This window comes from Helianthus annuus, chromosome 7 (genome assembly GCF_002127325.2).
Source record: "Helianthus annuus cultivar XRQ/B chromosome 7, HanXRQr2.0-SUNRISE, whole genome shotgun sequence".
Lineage (NCBI taxonomy): Eukaryota > Viridiplantae > Streptophyta > Magnoliopsida > Asterales > Asteraceae > Helianthus > Helianthus annuus.
In genome coordinates, this window is record NC_035439.2 from 117,929,725 (window position 1) to 117,950,583 (window position 20,859).

At 43.4% G+C, this 20,859-nt stretch overlaps 1 protein-coding gene and 1 long non-coding RNA gene across 5 annotated transcripts; one reads left to right on the top strand and one right to left on the bottom strand.

Annotated features, from left to right (window-relative positions):
• Nucleotides 1-336: 336 nt before the first annotated feature.
• Nucleotides 337-3,085, bottom strand: LOC110868273. 4 transcript variants are annotated; one of them, XR_004862482.1, is made up of 6 exons: nucleotides 2,630-3,085; nucleotides 2,392-2,540; nucleotides 1,356-2,221; nucleotides 1,100-1,288; nucleotides 938-1,008; nucleotides 337-854 (listed from the first exon to the last, which is right to left on the bottom strand). It is a non-coding gene; the product is annotated as an uncharacterized LOC110868273 (long non-coding RNA). The 4 variants fall into 4 exon arrangements; XR_004862481.1 differs by having other exon boundaries at nucleotides 1,100-1,784; nucleotides 1,882-2,221; nucleotides 2,630-3,084; XR_004862480.1 differs by having other exon boundaries at nucleotides 1,100-2,221.
• A 9,088-nt stretch (nucleotides 3,086-12,173) lies between these two features.
• Nucleotides 12,174-12,548, top strand: LOC110866792. The gene has a single exon (XM_022115939.1). It carries the CDS (start codon nucleotides 12,174-12,176, stop codon nucleotides 12,546-12,548), a length of 375 nt encoding a protein of 124 aa, XP_021971631.1.
• The last annotated feature ends 8,311 nt before the right edge of the window (nucleotides 12,549-20,859 follow it).

Below are 20,859 nucleotides of genomic sequence, written 5' to 3' on the forward strand. Positions count from 1 at the left end.
GAACATAAAATTTCGTTCGGTAACTGTTCATGAACCGTTCGTGAACACATTTATTTCCTTAACGAACGAACACGAACAAAGCCTTGTTCGTGTTCGTTCGGTTCGTTTACAACCCTATGAAATATTTTATATTAAATAAAATATGATAAAGTAGACCAACTGATAACGTTATTGTAATAATAATTTACCTTTTTCTATATTTTTATTATTTTGTAGTAACTAGAATTTTTACCCGCCACGCGTTGCGGCGGCGTAAAAACTTAAGTAACTCCATTGTGATTTGTAGCATTATACGACTACGCGGCGGGATTTCGTGTATATATGTACAAAAGTCGATTCTACAAACATAAATAATGCTAGTATATGTGCAATTAGTTGCATGTTTGTTTACAGTCTTAACAATATATAAGCTTTTTCATTTTTTTTTGTCCACACGGACAAGGTATAAAGGGAAGCACAGTGCACTACTACTTTCGAACACACCTATTTAGACGCCTGAAGTGTTTTAGTGCTGGTTTTTCTTTGGGTTCACCATCAAAATGAAGTTATGGCCACAGGCTTTCTAGTGAATGTTTATCTCAGCAAGCTTCATTATTGTCTTGATCTATGCCTCAGAGGTATGTCCTATGCTAATTCTTTAAGAACATGACTGACTACATGAGTTGGAATAGCAACAACAATAGGCAGAATTTGGGGTATGGTGTGCCTTTTGGTAGCAGTTGGAGTGGGAAGTGGTTGCCACCAAACACTTCCGGTGATCCTGTTTGAGGTTACGATACCGTTATGAGGTTCGAGTGTTGTGATGCTTCCATTTGAGACCAAATGGAAGGAATTAACAGACACTATAGAATTACCTGTTCAAGTACAACGAATGTCTCATTACACGCAATAACCAATTTTCAGTGAATAAAATTTAAGTTACGAACAACAAAAGCACCTGTAAGTAGCAATATTAAACATATATAATGGTGCAGGCTGGCTGCCATAGTGTTCACATACTTTAGAAACCTACAAGAAATCAACATCCTATTAAAAGATAAGATGGATTTAAAAAATCAACAGAAGAAAAACCAAGAAATTGTATTAGAATATTGCTTACGTTTCATTTTGTGGGTCTTGTTTCCATGATAATAGGAGGGATCAACTGTTCTAACGGGTTAAGATAGGCTTTAACCAAATGGGCGCGGTTGATAATAGGAAGGTTAGCGGTTGATAATAGGAAGGTTAGCTTTACTAATAACCTGTAAGGAAGCATCTTCCAGACTACTTAAAGTCTCAATGCGCAAATCTGAAGGATATTAGTTGAATATAAAAAAATAAAAAGTGACTATGTTAACATAGTTATATTTGCTCACCAAGTGTCGCTCATACGCCTTCCAGGCCTTAAAACTTATAACATCACTACAACTACAATATTTGAAGTAGCACAAAACCTCTTTTTCCATATAGTTTTAACCCATGTGATAATCAAAAGAACATGCAAAAGACCAGGAATGAAACAACTGTAGCCATTATAATAGATGGCCAGTTCTTTAATATTCGTCTACAAATAATATAAACTAATAAAATCTATTAGTTAATCGTTTATACCTCCCGAAATCCTCTGTAATCGTTGATCCATGTTTACTACCTTTAGTAAATTGTACAGATTTCTTATCCTTTTGGCACATCCGGTGCAACGCAAGTCAAGTTTTAGAACGACTGTGATTTGCCGTATGTCAACTTTCTTCGTGTTATCAGTTTCAACATCTTTTCATTGGCTTATTTTTTGCGCCGACGTTGTTCTATAATAAAATTCAAAGCAAGCAATTATAAAAAACTAATGCAAGAAGAACTTCATGGATCAAACAATAAATATTAGATCTAGGCAAACATAATAACTCAATTAGGTACAATAAACCATTTATTGCTCCTCTTTTTTTTTTGAACGGCAAATTAGGATCACTGACGGACCACTAGAGTATCATCGTGCCACCAGCAGGACCACCCGATCATATCCATCTCCACTAGGCTATAATGCGTATACACCAATTCAGGAGGAAACCCAATAAATCTGGGAAAAAAACCCCTTTGTGAGAATCGAACCCAGGACCTAATGATCCCAAAGCCTTATCTCACCCCCAAGATGGCACTAGGCTATAATGCCATGGGCCATTTATTGCTCCTCTAGAACCCCCTTTTGACCCGACCATTTCCAAATTCTCTCTTCTGCCATGGATGCCTACACATTTGGCAAAGACATAGAAAGGGCCCAAATCAAAGGTTAACACATCTACCATTTCATAAAAAACCTAAAAGACCTCACATAAAATATTTTTATCAAATAAACATATCAATTTACATTTTGCTGGTTCTCATTCAAAAATTGGAACAAAGAGATTATAAAATTACCTGATACAGTTGTTGACTCTTGATTCTCCAATTTATGTTGGCCTAAATCCTCCAACCGGCACAGTGTGGGGCTTCAAACCCGTTCTTCTCTCTGGTTACATCTACTGAAGATGGCGGCGCATTAGCTTAAAAACTGCAGAAGTTGCAACCTAAAATATATATACAAAATAACAAAACCAATTATCGATTTGAGGAACAAAAGAACCAAACTAAATGAACAACATACAAAGCACATTACCTTAAAATCTAATACAACTAAAAAATAATACTACTAATATAATTGTTGATTAAATGCGTCTTTCTTGCCAAAAAAGAACAGTTGTTGCTGCTGCTGCATTTTTTGTTGTCAAGAACATACACGATTGGTCTCTGAAACCCTAACACAGCCATCTTGATCTGGATGAATCGGGATTTTGGGGTTATTGAAAACTGAAGACAGGGAGAGCCGTCTTGCGCCGCCGGGAACACCATCGGAAGCGGTGTTAGCTCCACCCCGCTCGCTCGCTTTCACTTCGCGATTGTTTCTTCTCTCTCTAAACTCTGCGTCTCCGTCTCCGTCTCTCTCATATATCGATTCCTTTTTCTCTCTCAATGGAACCACTGATGTTTTACACAGAGAAAGCAGTCTATGGTAGGGTTTGTGATGAACGGAAGGAGAGAGATGGGGTAATCTAATGGACACGATTAATCAATAAAGTAAAAAAACCCACAAAACTAATAACATTTACAATCCACATTGTACAACTATCATTGCAACAAAATGTTGAAAATTTATAGTATATAATTAATGTATTTTGACTCGTATAGAGTTAAGTACCATTTTCGTTCCTGTGGTTTGTCCAATTATATATCAGTCCAGACCAAATTTCAAATTTGTACAATTTCCCTCGCATTCGTGAAATGTGCTACTTCAACAAAAAAAAAAGTTAGCGTCTGTTAATTCTGTCTGTTTAATGAGGGGTAAATAGGTAATTGTACATTTTCATTTTAGTTAACTGTCATTTCGTCCTTGTGCTTTGTCCAATTATATCATTTTCGTCCATATAGTCACATGTCTAGGGTTCGGCTTTCCGGCCACCCACGCGCGTTTGAAAACACAGCTGCCACACTCACACAGATCTAAGGTTTCGTGGGTGGAAGATGATGGTTGGTAGTGAACGGTGAAGGTTGCCGATGGTTGAGTGTGTAGCGAGGATGGACAATGGTGGTCTAGATTTTGTGGCAGAGATGGTGGTGGTTGAAGGGGTAGGTTGTTGGTGGTAACAGAGGTGGTGGAGAGTGGGTAATCAGTGGTGGGGAGTGGAGGTAGTGGTGGTCGCCGGTAGGAGATGGTGGCAAAATGTGGTGGTCTAGCGGTGGAGGTGGGGGAAGGTTGATGGTGTTTGTTGGTCAGGTGGGGATGGAGGGTAATGGTGGAGGTGGATTGCAAGTGATCAGATGGGGATGATTGTAACACCCCGTGTTTTCGAATGTCAAAATCAAAGTCAAAGTCCAAGTCAATTTTGACTTCATTAACTGTAAATAGTCTATTTTATGTTTTATTTGTATTATGTAGAGTAAGTGTTGTTAATCTAAGAAATCGAAGTAATCGAATGTTAATCAACGCGAACCGACTTACGACATTGAATAGTAGGAAGTAACAATGCGATAAAGTTAACTAATCAGTAATCAAACCGATCGAACCATCATCGAACTCGAATCTCGAATTACGCGAACTTTGGTTGTTGTTATTATACGTGTGTGTGTGCCTTATGTGTTACTTGTGCGTGTTTACTTTATGTTTTGTGTGGTGATCAATCGAATCAATCGAAACTCGAAACTCGAAACTCAAATCGAATGCAATCGAAATCGAATTATGACGAATAGTAACGTAAGAATAGTGTGAAATATAGATGATTGTATGTTAGATATAGTGATTGGGACTAAAAGTAATTTGAATAGGAAACTCCATCGTATTCGTATCGTCATCAGTCAAAATCGAAATATCAGAAATCGTCGCACCGAACACTCGAACCAGACTGTTGATCGATCAGGCTGTCAGCTGATCGAACAGCCCAGCCGATCGGACAGACTGTCCGGTCGAGCAGGCTGTCCGATCGGGATGCCTGGCCGATCGGCCAGCCCTTTCCTCTTTTGGAGCCTATAAATAGGGCTGTCATTATCATTCTTTCCACTTTTGGAAACTCTCTGACCGACCAGCTCGTGCTCCTCATCTTTTCTTAGATTTCTTTCGATTCCGGTAAGTTTTCATCCTAAATCTTGTACTTTCTTAATCAATATACACTCCTACACCTTTCTATCTTTCAAATCTTGATTTCTAACCGTGAAATCATCAAGATCTAAGCATTCTAGGATGATGTCATCATGGTGTTCTTCAAGAACATCATGTTTTGACCTCAATCCACCATGAATAGCTCAGATCTAACCGATTTCCACATAAACAAGCTAAGATCTATCACAGATCTGAACATTTACATGATGTATAGGATTGAAAGAAGGAATTCCAACTTTCTTTCAACTCTTTTACACTCAATGCCTTCAAACTGGTGGAAACGGAGCTTGAAGTCAACTCACCAACCGTTCTAATGGATGAGTGGTTCAAGGTTCGGATTCTATCTACGAGGTTCACCGATTTCGGGTAAATGTTGAGCTAACCGTTCCGAACAGTTCACCGGCCGGACTTGGGTGATTCCTGTCCGAGCAGGGGAAGCAAGTAAGAACGAAAGCTCCATGGTTCAGCTCGTTGTCAAACTACCTCAATATAATGTCAAATAATCAGAACAGCGAAAGTGTTAAACGAACAGGCCGACCAGGTCAGGATGCTGACCGAACGGTTAGGCTGTCCGAACGGACGGCCCAACCGATTGGACATGTCAGCCGATCGACCAAGCCAGCCGATCGACCAAGCCAGCCGATCGGCTAGCAAGTGGCCCCACAATTTGACAATTTCAGAAGTATGGTATTGAACGAAGTAATGCCCGATCGAATGACCGTTTGGTAAACATTACTCTTCGGATCATGAGATACTATGCTTCAACACTTAATCGATTTACAACTCGTAGTAGTACGGAGTGCCACCCGAACGAACATGTTGTTCGATCGATCAGGTGACATCCAGCTGAGGACTCACTAACGAAGTGTCTAACCGATCGGTTAAGCCGGCCGATCGAACAGGCTGTTCGATCAGTCGACCTGAAAGGTAAGGACACTTCAGTATTCTCAAATACTACAATGAAAACTTCAAAAGGTCAAACCATCATACACAAACACATCCTACTCAAAGGAAGAAACAATCCACTCGAACAGTCCAGCCGATCGAGCCTACCGGCCGATCGAACAGACTGTCCGAACGGACTGTTTAACCGAGTGATGTACTGCAAAGTACATATGTTTATAGTGTATATTTTGTCAGTTTTCAGTTATTTTGAGTCTAGTTTAGGTTAGAATTTCGATACTGCTGACGTTAAGCTTTGATTTCAGGTCCCGTAGCTTAAAGCGATGAAAAACGAGTAAAAATGAGCAGTTTAGAAGAAAACCGGGATTCGTACGCGCGTCGGATAATCTGGAAATCAAAATTGAATAAAAAAATATTAAAATCAAGGCTTGGAGGCGCCGCGCAACGCGACACCCCCTTGTCGTCGCGCGAGGGGTCTAACTCCTTGGAAAAGTTGTTCCCAACTAGGGTTTTGATAAGGATTTTCCAAGAAACTTAACAGACAACTCTGATTATGAATCAAGAAACCCTAGGCGACTTTGGAGAGGAGATTTTGAGTATTTTGGAGTGCTTTAGCTCACGGGAATCATTCGGTTGAAGCTTGAAGCGTGGAAGTGAAGATTGTTCGGGTTTTATCTCCCGGTGTTCTTTAATTTCGTGTTTTTGATCTTTTCCGATGAATTCTTGTTTTGAACTTAATTTGTTTATTATGAACAACATGTTTCTTGGCTAAACCCTAGATACTACCTAGACAAGATGATAGTTTGATTAACGTTTGGATCTTTTAACGGTTTATTGTTTGATTATGGATTGATTTCTGAAAGTAAAGAGTTCTAGTATTCTTGATTTGGTGCGTGTGCGTATTTACTTTTGGTTGTTGATTATTTACTGTTTCACATAGATTTTGGTGAATGTCTTTCACATAATAAATTTGTGTTGATTATTTGCATCCTTGCGGGTTCGGGTGATCTTTGGGTAAATCGGTCGATTGCCTTAGAAACAGTAATTAAAATACAATTAGAAGTAAATATTCTGCTTAACTTGTCGCTGAGAGACTCGAGTTAGTTATTAGGTCTCGGTGCAATATATAGCTAAGATAGATTTTGAGAGAAGTCGGTTTTAGTTCCCTAATTGCATTTGTGTCTAGTAAACCAAGTCAGAACCTAGAATTGCCTTAGATTGTCGCGCTGAGAGGTAGATAGTCGTACTAGGGCTTTTTTAGAGTCGTTAGAGGACTGAGAGAAAGTCTAACAGTCGGTATACACAACAACCTTGTAGGGTTTCCTAGGTTTCTTCCTGAGAAGGGTCGGGAAGTCTTAGCATTGAAATACCTTAAGGTTCAGTACTTTACGATCCCGGCTTCATACAACAATAATACCGTTAGAAGTCCATTCATAGTTAAATTGGATTCAAGTCTAGGTAGTCGTTAATCTTATCTGAATCAAACCCTAGTCTTCGTTCGTGTCTTAGTTTAATTTCATTTTAATTGCAATTTTAGGATTTTAGTAAAAACCCCCCTTAAAACACAACAATCGTTTAGTCGTGTCAGTGTCTAGTCTAAATAGAGTCGTTAACGTAATTCATTAGAGTCCTTGTGGGTTCGACATCCGGACTTACTTTTCTGTGCTAGAGTCGACTGGTTCACTTGCCGGTGAGTAGTTTAGTCAGGTTAGAGAGTCTAGATTTTTATTACTTGAGTCTTAATTTAGGGTAATTTTAGTTTATTTAGTTGAACTACTTTTTCCACATCAAGTTTTTGGCGCCGTTGCCGGGGACTCTTGGCAATTGCGTTAACTGCTTTGTTTGGATTTCAACTAATATCGTTACGTGCTTTTTGTGTGTTTGTGAGTCGTAGGAGTCCGAGTAATTTTAGTGTCTTTTTCGTATTTTTCGTAGAGTCTTTTGTTGGAGTTGGCTTACTTGTTCGTTCTTGGTTTTGCAGTTCATGCCCCACACACGTTCGCAGGGACCAGTGAAGCCGCCAATTGACAAGTCTTCCTTCTCCACACCAAATCCTCAGGTTCAAAAACCCCTAACTTCATCTTCAGCCCTTTCTGACTCTACACTACACTCTAAACCACCGAACTACGACTTCACCCCGAAGTCATCACCCCATAATTCCCCACCACCCTCCCGTCACCCTAGTCCACCACCAGTTCACCAAATGGCCGAAAACCAAACCGTCCACCAGCGTTCCACCGCGGGTTTTACCGCAAACTCACCCATCACCCTTCCTGAAATCACCAATGATAAGTCTTGGCAAATTCCTTCATACATCATGACTGCCATTAACAACTCTTGTCAGTTTCATGGTCGTGATGATGAGGACGCGCCAGCACATATCAATCGCCTCACCCGTCTGTGTAGCACCTTCGGCATTGAAGGTGTTAATCTTGATGCCCGCTATCTCCAAGTCTCCCCCTTTTCACTTGCTGGCCGCGCAGCCACATGGCTCGACTCGCAGCCAGCAGGTACTTACACTACTTGGGCTGGACTTAGAGATGCATTCCTTGCTAAGTATTTTCCACCTGCGAAGGCCTCTCGCCTTCGAGATCAGATCCATTCCTTCAGAATGGAGCCTGACGAACCTTACACTTAGCATGGGAGAGGTTTCAAACATTGCTCTCACGTTTCTCCCAACATGGACTGTCGGATTGGGCCTTAGTAGAAAAATTTTACAATGGTCTTACCCCTGAGTGCAAAGCCCGATTTGACACATCTGCAGGAGTCCACCTAATGGGAAAGAAAATTGTGGCTGACTGCAATGACCTCTTTGAGAGCTTCGCTCATGCTGATATAGATCATAGTGCTACCGGCAGGAATTCCAATCCTGTGATTACTTCCTCATCTTCTCGAGGAGTGAACCAAGTCGTTTCAGACTCAAAGGTAGTATCTCAGCTTGATTATATCACCAAAGAGTTGCTAGAAATTAAGAAGAAGGTAGATAGATGCGAAGTTTGTAGAGGTGGACATGACACCATAGAATGCCCAACCCTTACCCTAGAACAGGTCGAGTATATAGCAGGTCAAAATAGAGGTCCAACTAACCCGTTCAACAATAGTAACCCTAGTTGGCGTGCTAACACTTATCGCTCATCAGGAAACCCCCCTGGTTTTTCATCAGGTCAATATCAAAGCAGGGGGCCAGGTTTTTATTCTAGTGGGGGTCGGGTCAAACAGGTCCATTTGCTAGTTCAGGTTCAGGTGGGCAGTTCAGAGGTGAGGGGTCAGGCCAAGAGGTTCAACCTAAGAATGAGGGGTCAAATGGTAGTTTGTCTAGGATAGAGGACCTTCTTTCCCAATTATTGGTTAAGGATCAGGCTACCCAACGTACTTTAGAGGACCACGCTACGCTCCTAAAGAATAATCATTCAAGTTTCTTAGACCTTCAACGGCAAGTTGGGGATATTGCACGCCAGTTGCAAGAACGACCCCCCGGTCAATTTTCGGGCAACACAAAGCCCAACCCATCTGGTAGTTTGAAGGCAATTTCGACCCGTAGTGGTAGGACTCTAGGAGAGGTAGTGAGACCCGAGAGTGTTGAGATAGAAGATGAGGAGCCTGTAGATGAAGAGATTGAAATGGAGGCGCCCGGTAAAGTGCAACCTAGGTTAATCCTAGCAAGTACCGCACACACCGGGGGGCCTTCAAGTGAGAAAAGCGTAGGTAAAAAGCCCATTCAAGTTGTTCCATCACCCAATGTTGATATTTCCCATGCTCCATTTCCTTCCCGCCTTAAAAATCAAACTTATTCCAAAGAGTACGAGAAATTTTTAGAAATCTTTAAGCAGCTTAGAATCAACCTCCCTTTTATAGAAGCCCTTCAATCAATGCCGAAATATGCAAAATTTTTAAAAGATCTTCTAAAACGAAAGGATAGGTTAGGAGAGGTTTCTAACATCCCCCTTAGTGGAGGGTGTTCCGCTGTAGTGTTGAACAAGGTCCAGGAAAAATTGACGGATCCGGGCCTTTTTACCATCCCGTGCTTGTTTGGGAGTGATACCGAGTGTAGGGCCCTAGCCGATCTAGGAGCGAGTATAAACTTAATGCCATATTCCTTGTATGAGAGGTTAGGTTTAGGAGAGTTGTCCCCTACACGTATGTCTTTGTCTCTAGCCGATAGATCCGTTAAGTATCCACGTGGCATTATCGAAAACCTTCTAGTCAAAGTGGATAAATTCGTCTTTCCCGTAGACTTTGCCGTCCTTGATATGGAAGCCGACGAGAAGGTTCCCATCATTCTAGGACGCCCATTCTTGTGTACCGCCAAGGCCATCATTGATGTCTTTGACGGGAAAATCACACTTCAAGTCGGCGAGGAGAGAGTTACTTTCGAGATAGCACGCTCCATGGAACACCCTAGTGGTTCCGATGACCTTAGTAGTCCTTGTCATTCGGTCTATTTCATAGAATCGTTTTTATCTTGTGTCGACTATTGCTTTGACTATATTAGTGGAGCCGACCTAGTTGAGAGTAGGATAGATGAGGTAGTTGACAAGGTAGAGGAGGTTGTGAGTGAGAGCGAGGGAGTAGAAGAGGACGAGTGGGTCCCCGAAGTGATAGAATTGAGTGAGATCAAAAGTGAGAGTGAGAGTACACCTATAGAGAAACCCGCCCCATTAGAACTCAAAGTCCTCCCGTCCCACTTAGAGTACGCTTTCTTAGGTGAGGGTTCCGAGTTTCCCATCATTATTTCATCTAAGTTAGAGGAGGGAGAGAAGGGTAGGTTGTTAGAGGTGTTGAGAGAAAATAGGGAAGCCATTGCATGGCGTCTTTCGGATATCAAGGGCATAAGCCCCGCCTATTGTACCCACCGGATACTCATGGAAGATGACTATAAGCCGGTGGTGCAACCTCAACGGTGGCTCAATCCGAACATGCAAGAGGTCGTTAAGAAAGAAGTGCTTAAGCTGTAAGATGCCGGGGTGATTTACCCCATTTCCGATTCACCATGGGTTAGCCCGACCCAAGTCGTCCCAAAGAAGGGTGGGATGACGGTGATCATGAACGAAAAGAACGAGTTAATCCCTTCCCGTACCGTTACCGGTTGGCGTGTGTGCATAGACTATCGAAAGTTAAACGACGCCACCCGGAAAGACCACTTCCCCTTACCATTCATTGACCAAATGTTGGAGCGTCTAGCGGGTCAACAATTTTATTGTTTTCTCGATGGATTTTCGGGTTATTTTCAGATCCCCATCGCCCCGGAGGATTAAGATAAAACGTCGTTCACATGCCCTTACGACACTTATGTGTATCGCCGCATGCCTTTCGGGTTATGCAACGCTCCGGCTACTTTCCAAAGATGCATGGTTGCTATATTCCAAGACATGCTTGAGACTTCCATGGAGGTTTTCATGGATGACTTCTCGGTTTATGGCACCACTTTCGAACAATGTCTTTTAAATCTTGATAGGATGCTTAAGAGGTGCATAGAGACAAATCTTATGTTGAATTGGGAGAAGTGTCACTTTATGGTGACGAAGGGGATAGTTTTAGGACACAAGGTGTCGAGAGAGGGTATAGAGGTGGATAGGGCCAAGATAGATACCATAAGTAGATTGCCTCCACCTACTAGTGTCAAGTCCGTTAGGAGCTTCCTAGGTCATGCGGGTTTTTATAGGCGTTTCATAAAGGATTTTTCCAAAATCACACGCCCGATGACTAGACTTTTAGAGAAAGATGTACCTTTCGTCTTCGACGATGAGTGCATCAAGGCGTTTGACTTCTTGAAGGAAAAACTCGTGAGTGCCCCGATACTTGTTTCGCCCAATTGGAGCTTGCCTTTCGAGCTCATGTGTGACGCAAGCGATTATGCCGTAGGTGCGGTCCTAGGTCAAAGAGTCGATAAACACTTTCATCCAATCTACTACGCGAGCAAAACTCTAAATGATTCTCAAGAGAACTATACCACCACGAAACCATAGATTTTGTTAGTGCCGAGGTAGAGGGTTTGCCATGGTTCTCGGATTTGGCGAATTATTTAGCGACCGGTGATCTTGTGAGGGGTATGTCTTTTCAACAAAAGAAAAAGCTTCTTAGGGAGGCTAGGAAGTATATTTGGGACGACCCGTTCCTATTTAGGATAGGTGGAGATAGAGTGCTTAGGAGATGCGTTTCAAGGGAGGATGGGTTAGACATCCTTAGACATGTGCACGAGGGTTTAACGGGAGGCCATCACGGAGCGAATGTGACGGCACAAAAGGTATTTGATAGTGGGTTTTATTGGCCAACGGTAGTGAAGGATGCCATAGAGTTTGTTAGGACATGTGACCGTTGCCAACGTACCGGCAACATCTCATCCAAGGATGAAATGCCTCAAAATCCCATCCAAGTTTTGGAAATCTTTGACGTATGGGGCATTGACTTCATGGGACCTTTCCCATCTTCAAGTGGGAATAGGTACATCCTCGTGGCCATTGATTACGTTTCAAAGTGGGTCGAAGCTCAAGCTTTGCCCACTAATGATGCCCGAGTGGTGGTGAGATTCCTTAAAAAGTTATTCACGCGTTTCGGAGTCCCTAAAGCTATCATAAGTGACCGTGGCACGCATTTTTGCAATTCCGCCATGGAAAAGGCACTTGCACGCTACGGTGTCACTCACCGTCTTTCTACCGCATACCACTCGCAAACTAATGGCCAAGTAGAGAATGCTAACCGAGGGGTGAAGAGCATCCTAGAGAAAACGGTAGGAAAAAGTAGAAAAGATTGGTCGGAAAAGCTTGACGACGCTTTGTGGGCTTTCCACACCCCGTATAAGACACCGTTAGGAACAACACCCTTTATGATTGTGTATGGCAAAGCTTGCCATCTTCCGGTAGAGTTAGAGCATAGAGCTTTGTGGGCATTTAAAACCGTTAATCTTGACCTTACCGAGGCCGCTAGAAGGAGGTTGTTCCAAATTCACGAGTTGGAAGCATTGAGGGATGCCGCCTATGAATGATCTTGGAGTATCAAGGAAAAAACTAAGGCGTTGCATGATAGGAGGTTGCGAGGCTTGATGTCACACCCCAACCGATGGCGGAATCATCGGGGCGCGGCACTGAGCGAAACAGATTGTCCAGAAGTTTCCACAATAACTATTATTACAAATTCAGTTAAGTGATACGTCCCATACCGTATCCCAAATAAATAAACAAGTTATCATAGAATACAACTAAACACACAGTACTGTTTCGACAACTCAGATTCAATTTATTACAAACCAAATGTTTAAAAGTACTGCCCAGAGTCATTAAGACTCGTCCGGACAAGATCTGCAGACAACTAATGCCATAGATGCTTGATCGAACAACTCCAACGGCTCCATGGCTAGCTCACTCGATCGGCTAGGAGTTTCAGGATTAGTCCTCAACTGAATGTCACTCGATCGAATAGTCTGTTCGATCGGCTAGCATTCCCTACTACGAACAAGTTGTGAAAACGATTAAGTGTTGAAGCATAGTATCTCATGATCCGAACAGTAATGTTTACCCATCGAGTAACCCATTCGATTGATCATTACTTCGTCAATACTATACTTTGAAAGTTTGGAAGTGTGGGACCATGTGCTAACCGATCGGCTGGCCCGGTCGATCGGCTGGCATGTCCGGTCGGCTGGGCTGTTCGAACAGCCTAGCCGTTCGGCCAACATTTCTGACCTGGTCGGCCTTTCGTCTAACATTTGGTTGTTTGTTTATTTGTCATTCTTTTAAGGCATCTTGGCAACGTGTTGAACTATGATAACCTTCGTTCCTACCTGTTCCCTTGGCTCGAACAGGAATCACCCAAGTCCGTCCGGTGAACGGTTTGGAATGTCGGTTTAGAGTTTAACCCGAAATCGGTGAACCTTGTTCATAGAACCCGAATCTTGAACCTTTTAATCTATTTGAATGATTAGTTAGCCAGTTCAAGCTCCGTTTCTACCGGTTTGAAAGCATTGAGTGTAAAAGAGTTGAAAGAAAGTCGGAAATCCTTCTTTCAATCCTTCACATCATGAAAATGTTTAGATCTATGATGGATCTTAACTTGTTTATGTGGAAATCGGTTAGATCTAACCTAATCATAGTGGAATGAGGTCAAAACATGATGTTCTTCAAGAACACCATGATGACATCACCCAAGAACACTTAGATCTTGGTGATTTCACGGTTAGAATCCAAGTTTTGAAAGATAGAAAGGTGTAGAATCAAGTGATGATCAAGAACGTACAAGAATTGAAGTGAAAACTTACCGGTATTGAGAGAAATCTGAGAAAAGGTGAAGAAGATAGCTGGTTCGGTCAGAGCTTTCCAAAAATGGAAAGTATGACAATGACAGCCCTATTTATAGGCTTCCAAAAGAGGAAAGTGGCAGCCGATCGGCTGGGAGATCCGATCGAGTGGGCTGCTCGATCGGCTGGCAAGGTGCTAGCCGATCGGCTGGCCTGTTCGATCAGGATGCTTCCTGTTCGATCCGCCACGCACTTCGAGTATTTTGCGACGATTTTCGACGTTTCGATTCCGAAGTACGATGATACGATTTCGATGGAGTTCCTAGTCAAATTACTTTTAATCCCAACCACTATATCTAACATACAATCTGTGACAACTCGAAATCTAGAACCTTCGTTGTGTCTTGATGCAACATACTTGTACGTTATGTGACTAGTTAACTGATTAAACTTAATGATAAACGTGAACCTTTTATGTGATATGTGCTTTGTTATGTGTGCATTTGTATGTATATATGTACGTGTTATATGTGAGCCGAGAACCCGACCGAGAACAAAGGACCCGACTTGAGACCATGAGGTCTCGAGTGAATAGTGACCGATTTGGGCCTTTGGGCCGTGACCTCCTCTAACCGGCTAGTAAGCCCTTTAGGGTGCATGTGTGAAACAAGTATATATATTATACTTGTAACCATCTTTGCCACTTTCTTGGGCAACCAACACACCCACACTCTCACTCTTTCCCTCTCTAAAAACCCTTGAAACCAATCATCACCTCCATCTCCCTCTTCTTCGGATCTAACCGGTGGAACTAGGACTCTCGGATTGAGCTTGGGATCACCATTCGGAAGTGCACTCATCGATCCTTCTTACCCTCACACTTAGAGAACATAACCGGTTAGTGTTTTATGATTGTGTATTGTGATATGTAGTGAAGTTGCATGATGATATGTGGTTGCTTGGTTGTTGTTTAATCCATAATGAAAGGGTAATGTCTCGGTTAAGTGTTTTTGATTGTAAATGAAAAACCATGGTTTAAATGATTATGTGTTGTTATGTACAATGTTTCGGATGATGATAATGTATAATGGAATGGTTGAATTCATGTTTGCTTAGTAGCTTTGTATATGTCTTGATTGAAAAATGAGTTGGTATCTAGTTTAGAAACCATAACACTTGTCCGAAAATGCATAAAAGGTTTGTATGAGGTTATTTATGCTTTGAATGTTTGAAGAACATGAAGAACTTGTTGAATATCATATGAATGTGTGTTGAATATTTGAATTCTGCCATGTTTGATCCATTTTAGCAAATGTTTAGACAAGAAAACATGTTTAAGTGGATAGTACACAAATAGGGTGCATGCAATCGGAATGTTATTGGATAGTACAACTGTGCAGAATCAGCAACTGTTGGGGAGTCGAGACCTCCGGTTGCGACTCGAAATCTCCAGGTTACGACACCGGTTGCGAGTCAAGAACACCTGGTTGCGACTCGCAACCACAGCATGATGAACCGAGACCACAGCTTGCGAGTCCTGTTGCGACTCGAGATCATAACATGACCAGCCGAGACCATGGTTGCGACATAGGTTGCGACTCGCAACCATCCATGATCAACACAAACAACATGACTCGAGACCATGCTTGCGAGTCCGGTTGCGACTCGAGACCACACTTATTGGACTTGCTTAGTTATGGGCCTAAATTAATGGGCCGGACTTATGGGCTTCTGTGTTAACTGCTATTACGTGTTTTGGGCTTAAGTAGTTGGACTGAACTTATGAGCCGAATGTGCTACTGTTAATTGAAAATACTGTGTGCTGTTAAACGTGTTTGCCATACGTGTTGAACATCCGTGCACTGCTTGGCTTGAATCTGATACGAATAATATCTGTGATAGGACCTAATTGATTACCTGCAATTTGATTATCTTTTCTGTGTTACTGCCGAGCAAACCAAGGTGAGTTCACACCCTCTACAAAGCATAGGGATTCCCTGGGTTGGGAACGGGGTTAAGGAACGTGGATTCCTCGTCCTCCTTGGGTAGGACGTCAGTGGTTCAGGAATGTGATTCCTTGTCCGGATGGACGGATAACTCGTACTAGACTAAAACTCTATCACGAAGTCCCTCCTTTTTGTATCGACTTAATCGCCGGGCCAATGGCGAGCGGGTCATTAGTTAGATAGCGCTATTTAGGTCTGACAAACCTCACACCGTGCCGCAGAGGACGGGCGTGAACTAATGGATCTGGGGCACGTCAATGATGATAGACATTGATGTTTTCAGGGCACATAAACATGACTACAGTCAGCAGTCGATATGGTAACGAGTCTAGTGTACGCATGGGGTAGCCCCCACGGCCGAAATGCCTGATAACTAACATGGGGTAGCCCCCACGGCTGGAATGCCGGAGTAACTGGGAATGAACAAGTCACGTTTTTAACTATGGGGTAACCCCCACGGCAGGATGCCAGATAAAGGAAACTGTTTTCGAAACAATTAAAAACGAACACCCAATTGTGAACTCACTCAACTAGTTGTTGACTCGTTACTACATGCTTTGCAGGACCTTAGGTACTCAGCTGGAGCTTGCATGGAGGAGAGTCGTTGTGGGACACGGATTGCTGTGTACTATGTTAAACTTGAAACCATTCGAACTTATGTTTTAACCTTAAGACTTATGCTTCCGCTTGCAACTTAAACTTGTTTGTTTAGAAACACCAATCGTATTGGTTAAACTTTTATAACTGTTTATATGCTCGTTCAGTATGATTGGTGGCTGGATCCTGGTCAGTCACGCCTCCAAGCGGTAGTACTCCGCAGGTGGGATTTTGGGGGTGTGACAGATTGGTATCAGAGCCATTGGTTATAGTGAACTAGGTTTTAATAAAAGAGAAACGTTTTTGTTAAAACCAGACTATAACCGGTACAGTGCTCAACGGTCCACAACGACACTCCACTCCACATGCAAGGCTCGACATTCTAGGTGATATGATATGTGTATATTGCCTACTTGTTAGATACATAGTACATTGCCCATGGTATGCTTGATTAGTATAACTACTGTTGCTTGAACACGTGCGTGCTTACTCTATCCTACTATCGTACTTTCGCGAACCTCTCTCACTCGTATTACTCTTGTTATGAAGAATCATGTCTGGACGCGTTAACATGACACAAGCCCAGTTGACGGCTTTGATCAACGAGCGGGTTGCCGCAGCACTCGCAGCTGCACACGCAGGAGGTATATCCTGCAGCCCGAACTTATCCTAGGATCTTTAGGATCCTACTCTCGTGAACCAACCTTTGTGTTAAACTCTGTCTTTCTTTCACCTACCTTAGGTCAATATGCTCAGGCACCGGTGTGCACTTTTAAGACCTTTATGGACTGCCGACCCACTACTTTTAGCGGAACTGAAGGAGCAGTAGGTCTCCTACACTGGTTTGAGAAACTGGAATCTGTGTTCGAAATGTGTGAATGCCCTGAAGCGCGCAGGGTAAAGTATGCTACTGGTACTCTCGAGGGTTTGGCCCTCACGTGGTGGAATGCTCAAGTGCAAATGCTGGGGTTGGTTGCTGCCAACGCCACCCCATGGGAAAATTTCAAGGAAATGATCAGGGAGGAATACTGCAGTCGCGATGACATCCATAAGCTGGAAGATGAGTTCTACAATCTCAAGATGACGGGGTCAGAGATTGAGGCGTACACTAAGAGATCGCATGAGCTTGCCTTGTTGTGTCCTACTATGGTGGACCCTCCGTATAAGCGAATTGAACTTTATCTCAAGGGCTTGGTGCCAGAGATCCAAAGCCATGTGACTTCAGCAAACTTGACTACTATCCAGCAGGTTGTTCAGTTGGCTCACCGTCTCACTGACCAAGCGGTGGAGCAGAACAAGTTACCAAAGCGCATAGGTGCTGCAACTACTTCTGGTACTTCTAGTGGGGACAAACGGAAATGGGATGGAACTTCAAGCAAGGGTTCAACTTCTGTGCAATCTCAGTCTCAGCAGAGAAAGACTGACGACCACAAGAGCCCCAGTCAGCAGTCGTCTGGTGGTCAAAGTCATGGTGGGTACAAAGGGAATCACCCCAAATGCAATCGTTGCAACCTACACCACAGTGGGCCATGCACCAGGGGCAACTGTCATCGGTGCAACAAGCCTGGTCATGTTGCCAAGGATTGCAGGAGCGCATACCCCGCCAATCAGAATCGTCAGCAACCTCAACAGAACCAGCGACAGCAACAGGGTAACAACAAAGGGTGCTTTCAGTGTGGAGCTGAAGGCCACTTCAAGAAAGATTGTCCCCAACTGAACCAGAACAACAACAACAACAATCAGGGGAATGGTAACAATGGGAACCACAACAACAACAATGGTGCCAGGGGACGAGTGTTCGTGATTGGTCAAGGTGAAGCAAGGAATGATCCCAACGTGGTGACGGGTAAGTTCCTTCTCGACGACTTTTATGTTACAGTTTTATTTGATTCGGGTGCCGATACTAGCTACGTGTCCCTAGAAGTTAGTAAAATGCTTAAGCATACTCCAACACCCCTGAACGACAAGCACACTGTAGAGCTAGCCAATGGTAAGAGTTTGGAGGCCTCACACGTAGTCAAAGGTTGCCAACTTATTCTCGCTAACCAGACCTTCTCTATTGACCTTATTCCTATCATCTTGGGTAGTTTCGAAGTTGTCATTGGGATGGATTGGTTATCCCAACACCGAGCAGAGATTCTTTGCAACGAGAAGATCGTTCGTATTCCTGGTTCGGGTAGTGAACCACTCATGATTCGTGGCGACAAGAGAAGCGCTGTTGAGAACATCATCTCTCTTCTTAAGGCCCAGAAGTGCTTACGGAAGGGCCACACTGCGATTTTGGCTCTTGTTACTGATTCCACAGAGAAAGAGAAGAAACTAGAAGATTTTCCAGTTGTACGTGACTATCCTGAGGTATTCCCTGAGGAATTACCTGGTCTTCCGCCCCATCGCCAAGTCGAGTTTCAGATTGAACTAGCTCCTGGAGCTGCGCCTGTAGCCCGAGCACCTTATCGATTAGCTCCATCAGAGTTGGAAGAACTCTCTACGCAACTACAAGAACTCTTGGATAAGGGTTTCATTCGTCCTAGCTCATCGCCTTGGGGAGCTCCAGTACTATTTGTGAAAAAGAAGGACGGTACCTTCAGAATGTGTATCGACTATCGTGAACTCAACAAGGTGACTGTGAAGAATCGTTACCCTCTACCGCGTATTGACGACTTGTTCGACCAGTTGCAGGGGTCGAGCTACTATTCAAAGATCGATCTGAGATCGGGATATCACCAGCTGAGAGTTCGAGAAGAGGATGTCTCTAAGACAGCCTTTAGGACTCGATATGGGCACTATGAGTTTTTGGTCATGCCGTTTGGGCTGACGAACGCACCCGCAGTTTTCATGGACTTGATAAACCGAGTGTGCAAGCCCTACCTGGACAAGTTCGTTATAGTCTTCATCGACGACATCCTGATCTATTCTAAGAGTGAAGAGGAGCACGAACAGCATCTACGGCTTATTTTGGAACTCCTTCGAACAGAACAGCTTTATGCAAAGTTCTCGAAATGCGACTTCTGGCTTCGAGAGGTCCATTTCCTAGGACACGTGGTAAACAAGGATGGGATTCACGTTGATCCATCCAAAGTGGACTCTATTAAGAACTGGCCTGCACCTCGTACACCAAAGGAAATTCGCCAATTCTTGGGATTGGCAGGTTACTACAGGAGATTCATTAAGGATTTTTCTAAGATCGCGCAGCCTCTCACCCTACTAACACAGAAAGGCGTTGTCTATCATTGGGGAAATGCGCAAGAGTTAGCTTTTCAGCATCTAAAGGATAGACTTTGTAGTGCACCCATCCTTTCACTGCCGGAGGGCACAGAAGATTTTGTGGTTTACTGTGATGCATCAATTCAAGGTCTTGGTTGTGTATTGATGCAACGAGATAAGGTCATAGCTTACGCCTCACGACAACTCAAAGTTCACGAGAAGAACTACACTACGCATGATTTAGAGCTGGGAGCTGTTGTTTTCGCACTTAAGTTATGGCGGCATTACCTGTACGGAACCAAGTGCGCCATCTACACCGACCACAGGAGCCTAGAGCACATATTCAAGCAGAAGGAACTGAATATGCGGCAACGACGATGGGTCGAATTACTGAATGACTACGAGTGCTCTATCAGGTATCACCCGGGCAAGGCCAATGTCGTGGCTGACGCCCTCAGTCGAAAGGACACTACGCCTAAGCGCGTAAGAGCTTTACAACTCACGATCCATTCTAGTCTACCTTCGCAAATACGAGCTGCTCAGATAGAAGCACTGAAACCAGAAAACGTAAGGGCCGAAGCCCTACGCGGGTCAAGGCAACGTTTAGAACAGAAGGAAGACGGTGCTTACTACGTAACAGGACGCATTTGGGTCCCACACTACGGCGACTTACGAGAACTTGTGATGGATGAAGCGCACAAATCTCGCTACTCGGTACACCCTGGTTCGGATAAGATGTACCACGATATTAAAACTACGTATTGGTGGCCTAGCATGAAGGCCCACATAGCAACTTACGTCAGCAAGTGTTTGACTTGTGCGCGAGTCAAGACGGAATATCAGAAACCCTCAGGCCTACTTCAACAACCAGAGATACCACAATGGAAATGGGAGCAAATTTCCATGGATTTCGTTACTGGCCTACCTAGATCACAGCGCGGAAACGATACTATCTGGGTGATTGTGGATCGACTCACGAAATCCGCACACTTCTTGGCAATTAAGGAAACAGATAAATTCTCCACTCTAGCGGAAATATATCTCAAGGAAGTTGTTTCGAGGCACGGGGTGCCCACTTCTATTATCTCAGATCGAGACGCGCGTTTTACCTCAGAGCTGTGGCAATCAATGCACAAATCTTTTGGCTCACGTCTAGATATGAGCACAGCGTATCACCCACAGACGGACGGGCAGTCCGAGCGCACTATTCAAACCTTAGAAGATATGCTACGTGCATGTGTAATCGACTTTGGCAA